Consider the following 18,163-nt stretch of genomic DNA (forward strand, 5'->3'; position numbering starts at 1 on the left):
CCATCAGAAAGCTCGTTGCAGTGACGTCAGACGGCCGGTAGGGCGCGCAGCTTAACAAGATTTCAATGAGCGTCTGAAGCGAGAAAGCAGCCAAAGCATCACTCAGGTAGTAAAGGGGCAGATCCGAGGACCAGATACGAGCAACTGTGGGGCTGCTTAGCTCACACCCCTCGGGTTTTTTTTCCTCCAACGGCTGCCTCGCTGCCTAAACCTCGGCTCTTCCTCGGTAATCATGGTGGCTAAAAACAGAAAACAGACCGGGAAGAGTCCAGCGACCCAGACTGACCGAGACAAGAGCCCGCTTGTTTCTCATTCTGGCAAAAGTAACGTGAGGCGACCAGGCAGGGAGAGCAAAGCTTTCAACAGCTCCCATCAAAACGGGCTCTCGGGCATCAGACATAAGCTCGGGCTAACTCCCTCCGCAGTCGTGAAGCTGGGGATCACTCTTCTCCTCGGTAAGTTAGGAGCGTTAGCCTGCTAGCTCCCCGCTGGAGCCCTCAGCTAACGGCTGCTAACGCTGTGTGTACTAGTAGCATTAGCGGATCCGCTAAATTAAGTTATCTCCGCCGCTGATTACTTGGCTAACGTTAGCTCACCTAAACGCTAGCTCACCAGCGTTAGCTACCTATTGTCGCTGTTCATTAAAATCGCACCAAAGTAGTCTGTGTTCCTCATCTTATGTGACATATTAGTTCCACACGTGTTAACAGGTTTTCTGACAAAGTTCAAGCTAATGTTGATACGATTTCTCTTTAAAATGCATCAATATCATTATTCAGATATAAAACCCCTGTGATCTATGTGGGTTAGTGTTTGTGGCTTCTCCCTAGACCATGAAGTAGCATTTAAAGTTGATTCTCTCTGTCCACAGCTGCTCTGACTGGATATCTCCACTGGTGAGTTGCTCTATCAGCATGTTATTACTCATACATCACTGCTGTGTTTACTTGTGGAAGCAGACCCTGGCTCACATATTTCTCCTCCTATGATCAGGCATCACCTCTCACAGCTGTTTGAGAATGACAGACACTTTTCACACTTGTCAAACCTGGAGAAGGAAATGGCTTTCCGGACAGAAATGGTAAATAGATTATTTATTTATATTAGGGATGCACTAATAAGAGTGTTTCCCGATGTCAGCCTGTACTGTTTGAGTTTTAGTGCAAATGCAGGTGTAAAACAGGCTAAGCATAAGGTTATAACCATGTCCTTAAAGGAACACCATAGTACTGCAGGACTGCAACTAATCAACTTGCTTTCATTATCAGTGAGTCTCACAATTACTTTCAGATGTATTGACTGATACTCAACAATAAGCCCACTTACACAGGGCAAGTAAAAGGCCAAATACATAAAAAAGAATTAACACTTTTAAGAGCTGATGATTTGACTAATTTGTGTTTGGGCAAGTAGATTTCTGACCCATTTGCCTAACCAGGTCAGTGGGAAAAAAACTTCAGATGTCATGTTTTTCTGACAAACAACTGAAAACCCAATGAAATTCCGTTTACAAATATATAAAACAATTATAAGCTGTCAATTCTCACATTTGAGAAGCTGGAAACAGGCAATGTTTGGCATTTTTGCCTGAAAAATGTGTCAAATGATTAATCAGTTATCAGAGTAGTTGCAGCAGATAACGTTTTTGCAGATAGACTACTCCATTTAAGTTTTACGCCGTGATTTTGCTTCTAATTTGACACTCATATTACACTGTGTAACTGGTAAATAGATAAAAGAATGTATGCACTAGGGCCAGGTGATTTATAAACCAATAGTCAATCAGTGATAACCACATGATGAAGCCCATTTTTGTACACTCCTGCAAGAATTGAAGCATAAAAGAATTGTCTAAATGACATACACATTGTCATAACACAGTTTGACTGCTGGTTTTTGTATTGTTTTAATGATGCATATATATTGTATATAGTATGATGAGCCATGACGTGAGATACATTTATTCTTAAAGAACAGTAGATCACGGTGTGATGGCATGTCATCATGAAAGCTAAAACCATTAATCTATTAGTCAACTGACAGAAAATTAATCTGCAAACATTTTGATGATCAATTATATAATTTGTGAGAGGATTTTCTGCTTTTCTGTGCCTAATGTGATTTAAAATGTTATATTTTGGGGTTTTAGACTGTTAGTCAGACAAAACAAGCAATTTAGAAACAGCTGCTTTGGCTTCAGGAAATAATGATGGGCATCTTTCACTTTTTTTCTTACATTTTATGGACTAAACAATTAATTTGATGAATTCTGAAAATAATGGGAAGATGAATGATAATGAATATAACCGTGAGTTACAGCCCTAGTCTCCATTAAGGCACTGTCACATACATTAGCCTTCTGTTCAACAAAATGGCTCCACACTCCGCCTTGAAAAAGACGTGATCCAACGTGGGTTATAAATAAATATCGAGCAGAGCAATGACAAACTGTGAAGAGTCTGAGCAGTGCAGCAGAATGTAATCTGGTATTGTGTTATCATGCAAAACAAGGTGGTGACATAGCGATAGACAAATGACTTCGGCATTTTCAAACACTGTTTCTATTTGACAACCAGACGAATTTGCAAGGCAAGGTTCAATAGTGTGAACTCTGACTTGTGTGTCTGCCAGAGTTGGCCAGGTAAACACAACAGGAAACGCAGGCTTGAATTTGTCTGTGCAGCATGACAAAGTGACAGTGTGTCACCAAGCCATCATTTCCTCCCACAATATTATTATCGATATTGCACTTGCCCTTCGGAAACCTTAATTTCATGCAAAATATTGACAAAAAATTGATGCATTTCTTATTTGTATTGCGTCAGTTTTCTGTCACTTTCTGTCTTGTTCCCTGCACAGGGCCAAAATCAGCAAATATCTCTTTGAACATAGCATATGTTCATGAAACACAATCGTTATATGTGTGTAAAAATCACTGATATTCAACATGCAGCACAAGCTTCATGCCCTTTTTGAGAGATGACAGTGAAGGTGGCAAATTTATCATATGCAAACAGAATATTTTTCTTCCCTCACCCCTGCTGTGTGCTACCAAATGGGCTGTGAACCGTTGCCATCTGCTGAGCCTGTGTAAATCGCTCTAGTTTCTTCTATCTGACTTGAATGTTGTGGAGTTATATTTAGTGGCTCTCTGCTGTCTCTGTCTCTCTGCATCCTTCTGTTCTCTCTTTATGCCTCTCTTTTGTTCTTCCTCTCTCTCTCAGTCTGCCTTGATATGTCTCTGTCTAACTTCTGTCTCATTTTGAGGTTTTATGCCTGGTGCCAGTCTTGACCCGAGGCATTATGTTTCAGGAATATCTTCAATTTTGGCACAAACGCCAATGTGGATTCAACGACTGACTGATTAGAATTTGGCGGTTAAAGGTCACTGTGACCTCACAGAACATATTTTTTTCTGCGATAACTCCAGAATTTATATGCTAATTATCACAAAATTCCACACAAATGACATTTTATACCCCAAAGGAGAAAGTCATCTTCACTGTGACACCATAAAAACCTATCAACACCGTAACTCAGGAACAGAAGGCGAGATTGTGACCATATTTCACATTTGGTCGGATACTGAATCGGTGACACTAATCTTGGGTGCCCACTGCCTGTCTTGAAATTCTGGCGATTTTATAGACCATTGTTGCTCAGAATGCCCTCATAAAATATTTTGTGCGTCCCTGAAAGTGACAGGAACTACATGCATTGTATTTTAATCCTCCTGTCCATTTCATAGCTTACATGTAATACACTACATGAATACTGCATCAATCTGCAAAGCATCTGTCAAGTTAGGAATGACCACTTGTAGAGAGCTACTGGTTGCATGACTATACATCATTGTATGGTAAAGTCTTTCCTGTGTAGACCACAATCACATGCAGGCTCCCTAAACTGGCACTCTGTCACTAAAATTTGAGCAGCCCTGTAGAACCTGATAATGTAATAAATTCGCGATGATGTAATAACCCCGATAATGTAATACACTTTTTTTTTTTTTTTTTTACCAATAATGTAATAAAGTATAACATTAATGGGAGGTTATTACATTATCAGGTTAGCCTTCATTTCCCAAGTCCTGATAATGTAATAATTCCCCAATATTGTAATACTTAAACAGCAGACCACCCATTACTTGGGTTCAAGTGGTGATACTGTGTAGGCAACTCTAGCTCAAGAGCTCTAGCGCCACCAACAGGTCAAAGTTGAATGTTTATTAACTTTTGACCCGTTCATCCGTTTTTCACAAACGAGGTATCCATGACACACGAATGCATTCAACAGCTTCTTGAAATCTAAAGGTGCTTGGTGTTATACTTTATTACATTATTGGTAAAAAGTGTATTACATTATTGGGAAATGCACTTTATTACATTATCGGGAAGTTATTACATTATCAGGTTTTATTACATTTTCAATGGACTCAAGTGCAGATTTTTATTACATTATCGGGGTTATTACATTATCGGGAATTTATTACATTATCAGGTGCTACAAGCCCTGGTATAGATCTTCTGTGCTGCCGGGTTAAGGATGTACGTGAAGCATCCACTTTTTATCATTTCTCGGTTCTTTGCAGCAGCATCCATATATTTGAAGCTGTGTCTACTGTGGAACAATGGTTTCTCTGGTAGTAAACCACACACTCTGGTTTTGCTGAGCTTCAGGTGGGCGTAGAGCTCATCAGTGGATCAGTTGAATAATACATGTGATGATGATGGTAATGATAGTTCCCAATTCACCAAAAAATATGCTTCATAAATGTTGTTGAATTCCTTCAAATTTTCGCTGCACATATCATGAGACTACACAGACATGGATGTTAACTGAAGCTTGACTGGATGGCAGATGATTATTTGTACTTGTATAGTTTATTTGAGTTTAATCAAGTCTATTTGTCTTCGTTTGGTTTCAGGGTCTGTACTATTCCTACTACAAGACCATTATTGAGGCTCCCTCTTTCCTGAACGGCCTCCACATGGTCATGAACGATCGACTGACGGAGTACCCCCTGGTTATTAATACACTGAAGAGATTCAATCTCTATCCAGAGGTAATGCTTATTTTGGCATTCTATATACAGCATATGATTTGCAGTACTTTGCTGTTATCAGACTTTAAATTGTTTAAAACATAGTAATATTTTACCTTAAATTTCATGTCGTATGATACACCAGATCTTGAGAAGTGATTCTTCTGGCTGAAAAAAAGAAAAAAATGATTTTAAATAAGCCCTTTGCTCCAAACAAAACTCTATCTCCTGAAGGGGTGAATAAGAGTTGTAATAAGTAAGTTTTAAGTTGATTTTTTTTTTTTTATCAGGAAGAAGTTCTTCAGCGTTGCAGGAATAAGTTAAATCCTTTGCAACATTTTATAGTGATTCTAGTCTGAAGTGTGACTACTAGCAGACAGTTCAAGCATCTGGACACATTGGCCCTCATTTATCAAATGAGCGTACGTCAGAAAGTGAGCGTAAAGTGGGCGTAAGATGATTTCTACGCAAGCTTCGGCATTTATCAATTTGGACGTGAGCGGACGGTACGATCAGATCTCACGTCTGCTCTCAGCTCGTGTACGCAAATTTGAGTCAGCGTGAAGTGCACACGTCTGAGTCGGAGAATTGATCTTAGACTATCGTATCGATGCCTGGAGCTGATAAAACTCTGTGGTGTTTTGATTTTTAATAGTGACAAAGCAAAACATGTTTAGACTACATAGTTTATCATTAAAACATAATCCAAAAATAAATACACCCTGCGATCGTGAAATTCTTTAAAGAGAATACTAGCCGAGGATATTAAATGTTGTTGTCTTCTGCTGTTTACTGTTATTATTGTTATTATTATTATCCAGCTCCGACACCGGAGCGTCAGCGTGTCCTTCACCAGCGGTGCTGCCCGAATAGAAACATTTCCAATCAGCGCTGCCACACGCTTCTCTCACTAGGACATCATTATTAGTAAATGTAAAGAGGTCAATAATATCTCTCCATCATAATAATAGCAATATTCGGATATTATATAGATTATTGGGCTTTATATATCACGATGTAATTACTCAAACCTCGCCGGGAGTTTAATAGTCCGCTACTCTGCTGACAGCACCACTGATTTCCTTCCTTTTCACTTTTTATGCTGCCAAACAAATTGCGTTTTGTTGCTCCATGATTTGGTAGAATATTGTGAAATTTTAAGAGATGTAATGTTAATGCACCTGACCTACTTTGTAAGATGACACCAAAATGTAGTTTAAAATTGGTTTCACACACTTATTACCCCGCAGAGACCCACATAGACCTGTTTTTATGTGCAGTGTACATCATATGGGATCTTGTCATCAATCTGTTATAAAAATTATGTTCTGATTAGTCACCTATTAAAAATTTTAAATCGAAGTACATGAAGTCCACTCATGCTCAATTATGTCACACAAGTTGTTGAAGCAATTTTTGGGTTGATACCATTCGTTACACAGATTTGGTGCTAAATTGAAACATTTTTGAGCACTTGAGACTTGATTAAAATGGTCAAAAATCCCTCAAATGCCACACTAAGACGCCAAGGCTTTAAGGAACACTGTGGAAAAACCCATGCTGTGCTTTGGTCAAACATTTGACATTTTAGAGTTTTTTTTTAATTGGCAAGCATTTGTAGACACTGCTGAGAAACCCTTTTAATGTCAATCTCAATGCCCCCGATGAGTGAAAATGCCAAAATTTAGGCTAAATTTTGGAGCATTATTTAGCCCGCTTTCTGACAAAATCTCACAACCTAGTTGGTACTAATAGATTCCTTAGGACTTCTTTTTATATGGTTCCAGTATCTTTTCTGTATTCCTTCTTTCTTGTGCTCCTGTGGGTCTCAGAGACTTAAGTTGTTATTTCCTGAATTCTCCACAACTAGTTCAATTGTATTACTGTGTACTCATTTGAACAAACAGTGCAGCAAGATCAACATTTTCTGCTCAGGGTAGCAATCCAACACTTAGTGTAAAAGTAATTGAATTCTACAAATGAAAACCCTGTGTGTGTGTGTGTGTGTGTAGTCCTCGGGGGACACAAAGGTCTTTCAAACATGTTGTTTAAATAGGCTCTGCACTGACTCTGCTGCCTCTGCACTCCAGGTGGTCCTGGCCAGCTGGTACCGGATGTACACAGGTGTAATGGGATACTTTGGAATACCAACAAAGATGTGTTGGTCCATCAACAGAGGAGAGGGACTCACTCCTGTGGACAGCTGTGAAGGTACAGACTGTTAAAACACACACACGCACACATGCCAGATTTAATGATGACTATATTACACAGGCAGATAGTTTTTACTGTTACGGCCACGAGCTACACTAACATTTAAAATACTCACACAGTCTCACACTGAGTTGACTGCATGACTAATTTCTTCGGTGACTTTGATGGTTTTCTTTACTCGTAGATGGATGCAGTTAAACCGCCTCATGGGGAGCTGAAAGTTGAGAGTAAATGTAGAAATATATATAAAAAAAATAGAACAAAGGATTTATACTCTTGATTGCTATTTTTATACTGTCCTTTTAAAACTGTAACAAAACAGTTTTTTTTGTGTGCTTAACAGATTATTGGTCAGTCATTGATTTTCCCTCCGGTCCTTAGATATGGTTTTTATACACATAGATTGAAAGCAATAAAATATAAGAAATATTGTATCAATCAGGACTGCAATTAATTAGTTGCAGTAAAAATTCACAAACGTCCAGCTCTAAATTAATGTAATTTAGTTAAGCTTATCACAGACACTGGAAACCGAAAAAAAACAACAACTTTTTTTTCTTGCGTGTTTAAAACGTATAAAACTGACAAATTGTGCTTTGTCGGTGTTTTATGCTGGACTATTCCTGGTCGAGAGCAGGGATGACTTGGAGTCTTGTCATTGCTGTGAAGTTGCCAGTTAAGAATAATGATATTTGCAAAAATGTTTTTCATAAAAAGTTCTTTGGTGTCATGTAAAACAAAGAAAAGCTGCAAATCCTCTCATTTGAGACGCTGAAATAAGGTAATATGTGCATTTCTGCGAGTTGATCAACAGCAAATTAATCAGCAATCATTTTGATAATCAATTAGTCATTTAAAATGTTAAATAACTAAGTTGAAATAATAGTAAAATTATAAAAATACGGGTCACAGCTTTACCAAATTACTAGAACACAGCAAGGGAACATAACTGTCGTTATTATTATTATCTTTTTATTATAGGAGTCCTGTGGGAAATTAATTCTTTGAATCTATTACACACAGCTATTTTTCTGATATTTGACTGTTAGACCATTTCCAAGAACAGTGAATCTGCTGACAGTAAACAAGCTGTTGTCAGCCTTCCTTTGTGGAGCTGCAATCTGTGTGTTTCTGTCAGTCTCATTAGTGAAGCGAGGCACCCCCGGGTCGATGTACTCAGCCTGTTTTCACAGTGTTTACACAAACCTGACGCAGGCGGCCTTGCATAAGAGCTACCAGTCAGAGAGAGGCAACATTTCCTGTAAATGTCAGCCAGTACATTACTTTTGTTGGACACAGAATGACACGTTTTCATAGTGAGCTGCTGTTTAAAAAAGCTCCATATTCTGTTTGTTCAGTGACTTATCACTTCATGGTAACAAAAGTTAACACACTTCCAAGTACCTTGTTAACTATAACAGCCTTGTCAATCCTTTTTGCATCCAGCTAATTTAGGTGAGGTCCATTTGCGCCTATCCACAATATTTCTGAGTACAAATTGAGGAACCTAAGGTGCTGTATCAAAAAGGGGACACATTGATATTCAATCTATTATTGCATCTACTGTTTTGATCAGGTCAGCATGCTTGCTATTTAAATTGTCAAATGTGCCACACGTTCTCACACTAATTTCAGTTCAGCTTTTGTGTAGTTCAAAACTTGCCCTTAAAAACAGAAATTGTGGTTTATTTGCTGCCCTTTCCTGCCACTGCTGTTACCGTCTCTCCTGCTGCTCCTTAATTTGAGGAAATGTGTGAAGAGAGAGAGGGAATTACATGAAACAAAGGTCCAAAGGTTGGTTATGATTTGAACTAGTGGTCGACTGATACAGGTTTTTTAATGCCGATGCCGATTATTTTGACATCAGTCTTAACCGATCCCCGATATGATATGTGCTGCCGATTGTTTTGGGCCGATTCTTGAAGCCGATATTGCCTTTTCTCCCTCCATTTACATGATAAAATGACACAAAATTAACAAATGTTACACAAGTCTCAATTTAAACAAAGAAAGAAACATTTATTAACAAAACAAACAAAACATTAACAGTTGGGTAGCAAACAATGTGTATTATGTTCTAGGCCTGGAGGTGGTGGCGCCTCAGATGATCCACATATTTGATGTGTTTTTCTTTTTTCCGGTATCAGCAGCAGCTCACCAGAGAATGGCAGATGTTGCATGGAGCCTTGCCTGCTGTTGGCTCAGTGAAATGGGCTAGTTGATCGGCGAACGCACGCATGCACGTATCGGCCGATGCCGATACAAGTAAAAAACACAAATATCGGCCTGATATATATCGGCTGGCCGATACATGGTACTTGTTTTAACCATCAGGCCAGCAAACCTTTCCAAATTTGCTTCACAAGTTTGAATTTAAAATTGTACGTGTGCTGCATTCCAAGCTAAATCCCTTCATTGGTGGGGGACCAAACTATAGCAGTAACCAGAAAAAGAAAATATGTATTGATTTTATAATATCAGCTATATGAATGTGATAAATTAATTTGTCAAGTGCATGCTGTATACCACATCACTCACATATGTTTTGTGTATGACTTGAATACCAAACAAGATCCATAGCTTACAGAATATCGAGTGAATATACTGAGAGCTGTAAAAGAAGCCAGAACATACAGCCAGAAACAAATTGAAAATTAAAAGCAGGCCACTGAAAGCCTGCAGCAGGTGATTTGGGTATGTGGCATCCTCATAGGGAGAGCAGAGCACCATGAATTTATCACCCTGGAAAGAGCTCTGCAGAGACACTACCTGCTTCATGGGTTATTTTCTGCATTGACCTAACTTACAGTTTACAGAGACTTGTGCTTTTCACTTCCAGACTGTTGTGAGAAAACACAATAAAGGCACAGGTGTGTTAAGAGAAGTCTTATAAACAAACTCCCTCCCCCCACACATAAGACAGTCTGACACCATCACAACCTTCAAGTCACAACTCAAAACTCACCTGTTCAAACTGGCATACACTCTGTAACTGGACACTAATTCCCTTGCTTTTATCACATTGTCTTGTTTTTACCATGTCGTGATGTTTTTACCATGTTGTTGTCTTGTTTTTAAAGATGTTTATGATTTTAGACTTTGTAAGGTGACCTTGGGTGACATGAAAGGCGCCTATAAATTAAATGTATTATTATTATTATTATTATTATTATTAAAAACATACCATTTATTTTATTTTGTATAATAGTTCGTGTTTTTCCTGTCCTGTTATTATTTAGTAGGACATCACAAGTTTCCAAATCCACAATTCAATTAGAGTTTTGATTTTAAGGTTACGATTCATTAGATAAAAAAATAATAATAATAATTTTCTTTTTTCTTTTAAGCAAGTCATCCAAGCCACATAGTCACATCAGTTGTTTGTTCCTATCCCCACTTATACAATCCCTTCATGTGTTGAAACAGTTGCAGTCTTGCTAGATTTAGGCAAAAAAAAGCACATGGCTAGGTGTTCCAAATGATCATTAAAAATTTCAATAAATTCACATAACTTCTGGAAGTGCGGTATTCACATTGGTAACACACTGAAGTTATTTCACTTGAAATCCATCGTTGATGTTACATTTTCAAATTTTTCTGTAAAAAATTAGGCTACATGGCATCAAGTGTGAAATAACTGCCATATTGCAATTATAGTTGCAATTGAAAGCTAATTTTGATCAAATTTTGGCAAATCAGGAATTATATACAACAGATCAAATCCCTGCTTTTCAAAGTAATTTTTGGGAAATTATGCTTGGAATAAGCAGAGACGTACATGAGGGCACAGCGATTGAGCGGTGATGACTGGACCATAAATTATTATTATATAAATCATTCTTTTGTTTATCAACTAATCAATTGAATTATCGTTGTAGCGGTAGTTTAAGTCTCCTCAGCTTGTCTCTTTTAGTAACTCTGAAAGATATCTTTTCTGTGTCTGTCTGGATGTGTGTGTGTGTGGTGTTGTGCCCATTAGGAATGGGCGACCCGGCGTATTTCTACGTGACCTTTGTGTTCCTGCTGAATGGTGTGATGATGAGCCTGTTCTTTATCTACGGCGCCTACCTGAGGTAACTCCACTCTCTGTCCTGTCACACTCAGATGGGCCATCAGAGCCGAGGGAATTCATTTTTACGGTCCATGACGTCTTTGAGCAGTTAGCTGTCAGAGCGAGACAGAGTACAGTTTTGTGGATTGTCTCCCGTCATAAATGGATGTGAAACATCAGATGGAGAATGACCTTTCTAAATCTGTCGTTTGCTCTCTGCCTCTCTTATCGTGTGTCCCCATTTCTTTCCATTTGTCCCGTCTAGTGGCAGTCGACTGGGCGGCATCGTCACCACGATGTGCTTTTTCTTCAATCACGGCGAGGTGAGTGCACTGCCCTTACTATCCGTGTCAGTGAGTCAGGATAGGTTTGTTGCTTCGTACTACAATTTTATGCAATAAATCCCTCTGGGTGTAAGTTTCTGAAAAACTCAAAATGTAAAAGCATTGAGAAAAGCAGAGGGACTTATTTCAGCCCTCAAAGGAGCTTAGAGTTGGTTTCAGCTGGTACTCAAAGCCGAGTCTCTCCTCCCACCTTCTTCTCTGCAGTTTCCTCCAGATTAAAAAGCAAGTCTCTATTTTTCCAATGACGACGTTTCAATCAGACACACAGGTGTTTTTTCATGGCCCCATCTTTCCAGTCTTACCTTTTCTCTGAGTGCTGCGATTGATTTCAGGAGCATTTGTGATTTTCCCCTTTTTGAAGCAGCTGATGTACTAAAGCAGTCGAGTGTTCAGAGGTGCAAACGCATGAGTTTGTTCTGTAAAGTATGTGTGATTATATGTATAAAGGGATGTGAGATTTAATTAAACGATAGAGGCAGGTCCCTCCTTTCACAAACAGTCAAGAATGTGTGTCAGCCAGAGAACAAAAAGAAAGTGAATGAAGACTGAAGGGACAACTCTGAAATATGATCAGATGCCCAGACACTGCCTCCACTCTAACTGATTTCCATGGGGGACGGGGATTCGATTTCCCCTTACCAATCACTCGAGACCACCGTAGCCGGCTGAATATAATGTCATTTTAAATCGACACTAAGGCATAGCCATGCCAACATACTGCTTTTTCCAGGGTTTTAAGAGTGGAGCAGAGGGAAGTTAAAAACACACCAAATTGTCAGGAGACATGACCGCCTCGATCGCAGCGTCTATGTTGTCTGAGGGACCACCACTGTTGTTATTACTCCTCCTTGGTTTTGGCACGCAGCTTGACAACGCCGTTTGTCCTTCCTGTGGTGCTGATTGGCTAATCGTTATTCCCCCTGCGGCGCTCATTGGATTGATTGCTTTTTAACTGAGAAACTGCTTTTTCATGTCACGAAGCCAGTGGAGTGGATGAATTCATAGGTTTCGACCCAGGAAAGCTTGGTACCCAGAGTCAAATTACTACTGTAGGTGTTTGTAAGCTGCAGAGGAAGAGAATGCTTCTGAGTCACTAACTGCCTCTTTGTTTTTGAAGATTGTTGTTAAGTAGAGATGGTCCGATCAGGTTTTTTGGGACCGATACAGATCACCGATTACCGATCAGAACCGATCGATCACATGGGACGATATTAATATTTTATATTATCCCCAGTCTGCCAACATGGCCTCTATAGGGCAGTCAAGAACAGACAAGAGCTTCATGTTGAAAGTTCAGTCATTTATTGATACTATCCATTTAAATGACTGTATTGTTGCATATATCGTATAAAATAAAATTCAAATAAAAATTGAGCCTATTTAACAGGCTAAACAAACTCAAAATGCCAGTCTGAACATTGGTGGCATTATTGCACATTGAACTACAGTACAGTGTAACATATTGTTATTGCATAAATTGCAGCTAGCGTGTGTGACATTGGACTCACTCACTTCGAAAAAGTTCCATATGGCAGACATGTTGTCTGTGTGTGTAGGTGCATGCAGGCTGCGTGACCACAACACAACTCTTCTTCTTCGTTTTAAATCGGCAGCGTTTCGGCGCACTACCGCAACCTTTGGATCCGGAATGTATATCACACCATAACAAACACTTGTAAAGCACATGTACGTATAATGCGATCGGATCGGTGATTTTTACCTTTGATCTGATTTTTCGATCGATCGTTTTTTTATTATATCGGGCCGATCTGATCAGTTGCCGATCAATCGGCGTCATCCCTATTGTTAAGTGATCCCATCCACTGATTTGCTCTTTAATGTGGATGTTTTTTAATGCGTTTGTCTTTGTTTTTGTGTCTCCATGGATGATCTCAGAGCACTCGTGTGATGTGGACTCCGCCGCTGAGGGAGAGCTTTGCCTACCCCTTCTTAGTCTTGCAGATGCTCCTTCTCACCTACATCCTACGGTAAAGTCACCAGTGGTTCAGATCATCCTGCTGCAAGTCTTTGTTTTATTTATAACAACAGAAACATTTTCTTTAACACAAAATCTCAACTTCTAGATTCTAACCCCTGTTTTGTTAAGCAGCTATTTCATAAAGTACACATCGCCAGCAGTGTCACACACTCCCCTGTGTGATCATCTCATGAAACTTGCAGCTTTATAGCTTTTAAAACAGTGCAATATTGTACAGTGCATTAGTTTGATCTGCTTCTTAGAGCCTGAAATCTTTGATGGGGGAATCTGAATCTGGTTTTCTTTTCCCTTCAACATCATGTTGATTCTACAAAACAGAAGAAGCAAAACATGATCAAACAGCTGTTTCCTTGTCACATGGAAGTAAGACAGGCTACAATTTGCCCTGCGTGTTGTAATTACTGGGGTGAAGCAAAACTAGCTTCTGTTGTCTGCTAAGTGGTGCACTGAAGCAGGCAGAGTGGTGAGCTAATGTGCTTGTCACACAGACTAGTAATCTTCTCCTTGCACATCAACTATCGGACGCCACCTTGTGTTATGTAAGTGCAGTCAGAAAAGTGTGACTCCTTCTACCACGGGCTTTAAAAGAGGAGAATGAACTCCGTGTCATATTTCTCAGGCTGACTCGGTACATAACCAGGGCTTTGTAGTACACTCGCAGTGAAATTGAATGTGTGTGCTTGTGTATATGTGTTTTCTCAGCCGACTTAATGCATCTTCTCTTATCTCCTCTACACCCACACACTCTCACCGCTATATTTCTCTTTCCCTCCTCTGTCTCTCTTCTCTCCCCAGGACACGGAACCCGAGCAGGACAGCCATGGTCGCCCTGGGCGTCTCCAATTTGTGCTTTATGCTGCCTTGGCAGTTTGCCCAGTTTGTGCTGCTCACTCAGGTAAACAGAGAGCAAGAGAGACATTGAGAGAGAATGTGGGAAGAAAGCAGAAGGGGCAGAGAGATTAGGGAGAAAATAGAGTCTTGGAGAGAAGAGAGGAGTCTGGCAAGGAAGGTGCATGGATTGCAGAAGTTGGTAAAGAGGGAAAGAAACAAAGAAAAGACATTCATAAACCTCTCATAACATCCAAAAGAAAATATGCATAAAAGTGATGTGTATATATTAGGACCGGGACTTTAACAAGTTAATTAAGATGAATTAGTTACACAAAAATGAACGCGTTAAAAAAACTGAAGCATTTTAATCACACTTATTTTTGCACCGCGGAACGTTTCTCACTGGATGAGTTTCAGGCGAACCGATTATTCTGGAGCACCAACTAGCGTTCATGAGTTCAGACAACAACAAACCACAGTGAACATAAAGGAAGAAGCTGATGAGATCGCTTTGGTTGGCCCCGTGGATGATGGGACATTTTGTAACAAAAAACCAACGGATGGAAGCGTCGATAAGAGCATGGTTGTGTTGCTATGCAACAAGGAATTCACATATCACCGCAGCACATCGAGCCTCAAGTATCACCTCAATGCAAAACATATAGCAGCTAGCGGCTAGTGTGGTAGCTAGCGTGGATTGTGTTTTACTTAAAAAACCAAAGTATTATAGTTTACAGAAGTTCTACCTACCTATAGGCTACCTTGCACTAGTCTGTTGGACTTGAACAAAAATAAACAATATTTTTGTTGCTTAAGCTTATGTATTCAGTCATTATTCAATGGTATACTAAAAATCCATGTGAAAAAAAAAGACTTCTCACTGTTCTCAGGTCAAATATTTATATGCGATTAAAATGCGATTAATTTCGATTAATTAATTACAAAGCCTCTAATTTAAAATTATTTTAAATCGAGTCCCGGCCCTAGTATATATTTATGCATATGCAGTGCATCCTTAGCATACCTGAGTGAAGGAGTTGAGACCGCTGGAGAATGATTTCTGTCAGAGATCCAGACAAGCAAGTTAAAGAACGAAGCACCAGGATAGAGCGTGTAGGCTGGCAGACAGAAGAGCCGGAGTTTGAACCACGACTCCAGAACAAACGGGTCACTGCAGCGAGCATCTGTGCTCAGCAACAGTTAAGCCCACGCTGTCGGCGGCCCCCTCAGGGCGCTGCAGCCTTCGTACGGGGGGTTTAACACGAGACGGCTTACTTAACAGCTATTGTTTCTTTGTTTTATACTTGTAAGCTGCTAATTGAGCCTATTTGCCTCGTCCACTATATGCATAACAAATACTGTATATCCACCCGCACTGCTCACTGGAGGGAGAGAGGGAGAATAAATACAAAAAATACACTCTGCTAGATCTTTAAAGTTTTTTAAAGTGACATTATTCCATGATCTCACTTGCTGGTAATGATCTCTTTAGTATTATGACACCTCATATCCCTTTATTATTATAATTACATACCTGTTCTGTACAGCTGTGAAGCCTGGATTGTAACACTAGTATTATAATAGTCCTTTACAGTGTTTAATTATAGTCAATTAATACATGGATTCATTTCGAGAAGCTATTACAACTTCATCAATGACATTTATATTTAAATCATTTGTTTAAATGCTCAAAGAAGGAAAAGAAATATACAGAAAAAACATCTTAAAATTAGCTACTTCATATTTATTTTTCCATATTCTAAATGACACAACTTTTTAGTCAAAGCAAATTATAAGCAAAGAAAGTCAATAGTTACAAAATAATGTTATTTAACTGAATATACAAATTAAACCTTTTAAAATGTATTTTTAAATGTAATAATTAATGTTAAATTAATAATTTAGAGATAGAAACACAGAAACAGAACGATTCACTGATAAAGTTAATGACGTTTTTATTTATTTGTACTTTAGGTTTTATATTGCACCTTCTAAATGCAAATTTGATTAATCGTAGCGTTCTGTAATGGCTTTTTAATGTTTTATTCTGGAGGGTAATTTATGCCTTTATTAGATAGCACAAGTGGAGTGATAACAGCAAATGAAGAGGAGAGAGAATCAACAAAGGGCCCAATTTATTAATTGATTATAATCTAACACAGTCTAAAATTGTTACAGTTTCACCTTACAGGCTCCTTTCATAGATACCTTTACATGAATTCAATGTAGAGTAACTTTAATCTGTGCTGTTCAAATGCAGCACTGTGCTCTACTCGATACATATTTAACCACTGGAGATACACATCAGATGTACTGTGGTTATAAAATATATATTTAGAGTTAAAGGCAGATCAAGTTAAAGTGTATATCACTGCTCAGGAACAGGGCAATTCAAAGTGCTTTACATAACGCATAAAAAGGCATTAAGACAAGATATTAAAGAAACCAATGGCAAAATAAAAAAACACATTGACTGTGGCCCTACTTTTTTAGATAAGTGTTAATTCCCAAGTTTTGGATTCTTTTTTAATAAATAATAATGGTTTTCTATTGTTAAAGTTCTCTGTTATCTTTATGTCTGTTTGAATCAATCATTTAAGCAGATATGGTAATTAAAAGCCCACGCTGGTTTAAATTTCTCTGAAGTGTAGGATGATATGAAACAGTTGGACATTAAAATTCAGCTTCTCACAGAATTGTTACATACAGTATTTAGATGAAACTACCTCAGAGTAATAATAAGAAGTGATAAGTATGATTGAACAATCATAGAGGGTGACTACATGCCTTACATTGTATACAAATAATGGATCTAGTCACTGTGACATCACCTATTGGTTTGTGAAACTCCAGTTTTATCCCTCAAGTTTGGCGCTTTGACATTTTTAAGAGACCAAAATGTTTCAATTAACTTTGTAATGAAAGCACTTTGAATGGATGAAAGTTCTAAGACCAAAACGGAGAGTACGCTGTGGTAGCGACTCGTCAATCCCAAGGTAAATGGTAAATGGACCTGCACTTATATAACGATTTTCTAGTCGCTTTGCGACCACTCAAAGCGCTTTATTCTACAGACTGCACTCATTCACCCGTTCACACACACATTCATACTGGTGGCAGAGGCTACCCTAAACGGTGCCACCTGCCACCATTGGGAATTCATTCTCACATCAATGAACGCAGCATCGGGAGCAATTTGGGGTTCAGTATCTAGCTCAAGGATACCTTGACATGTAGGATGCCATGGTTAAGGATCGAACCACCAACCACCCGATCAGTAGACAACCACTCTACCAACTGAGCACACCCTGCTCTATCGTCTGTTTTACTCTTAATGGCCGCATAATTTAGAAAATACACATCATTCCTTATTGATGAAGACTTGAAACTAGCGATTGAAACCATAAACTTACTCTGAGAATGTTAACTGAGGTAAGAAGTAAGTAAGAATCAAGTAAGAAGTAGGGTAATCTTCTCATTAACTTTTATACAATCAGATTTATTATTGCAACCAGTGGACCGCCCCTTCAGGCCATTAGAGAGAATGCAGGAGGTTGCTGCAGACAATAAAACTTCAAAGACAACTTATTAACATAGGTCCAGCCAGATAAATGTTGTGTATCACTGCACATACATCCCTTCTGGTTTACAGAAATTGTTTAGTGTTTTCTGGAGCATAT

General features: G+C 38.9%; 1 protein-coding gene across 1 annotated transcript in view; it reads left to right on the plus strand.

Moving 5' to 3' along the window:
• Positions 1-84: 84 nt before the first annotated feature.
• dpy19l1l (dpy-19-like 1, like (H. sapiens)) overlaps positions 85-18,163 on the plus strand; it is a 40,772-nt gene continuing 22,693 nt past the window's right edge. Inside the window, exons 1-9 of the mRNA XM_059338952.1 lie at positions 85-455; positions 872-896; positions 994-1,081; positions 4,928-5,065; positions 7,135-7,255; positions 11,238-11,331; positions 11,575-11,632; positions 13,550-13,641; positions 14,448-14,547. Coding sequence (XP_059194935.1) covers positions 233-455; positions 872-896; positions 994-1,081; positions 4,928-5,065; positions 7,135-7,255; positions 11,238-11,331; positions 11,575-11,632; positions 13,550-13,641; positions 14,448-14,547 — 939 coding nt within the window. The 5' untranslated portion in view covers positions 85-232. The remainder of the gene's footprint in view (positions 456-871; positions 897-993; positions 1,082-4,927; positions 5,066-7,134; positions 7,256-11,237; positions 11,332-11,574; positions 11,633-13,549; positions 13,642-14,447; positions 14,548-18,163) is intronic.

The sequence above is a fragment of the Centropristis striata genome, chromosome 8, assembly GCF_030273125.1.
Source record: "Centropristis striata isolate RG_2023a ecotype Rhode Island chromosome 8, C.striata_1.0, whole genome shotgun sequence".
NCBI classification, from domain to species: domain Eukaryota; kingdom Metazoa; phylum Chordata; class Actinopteri; order Perciformes; family Serranidae; genus Centropristis; species Centropristis striata.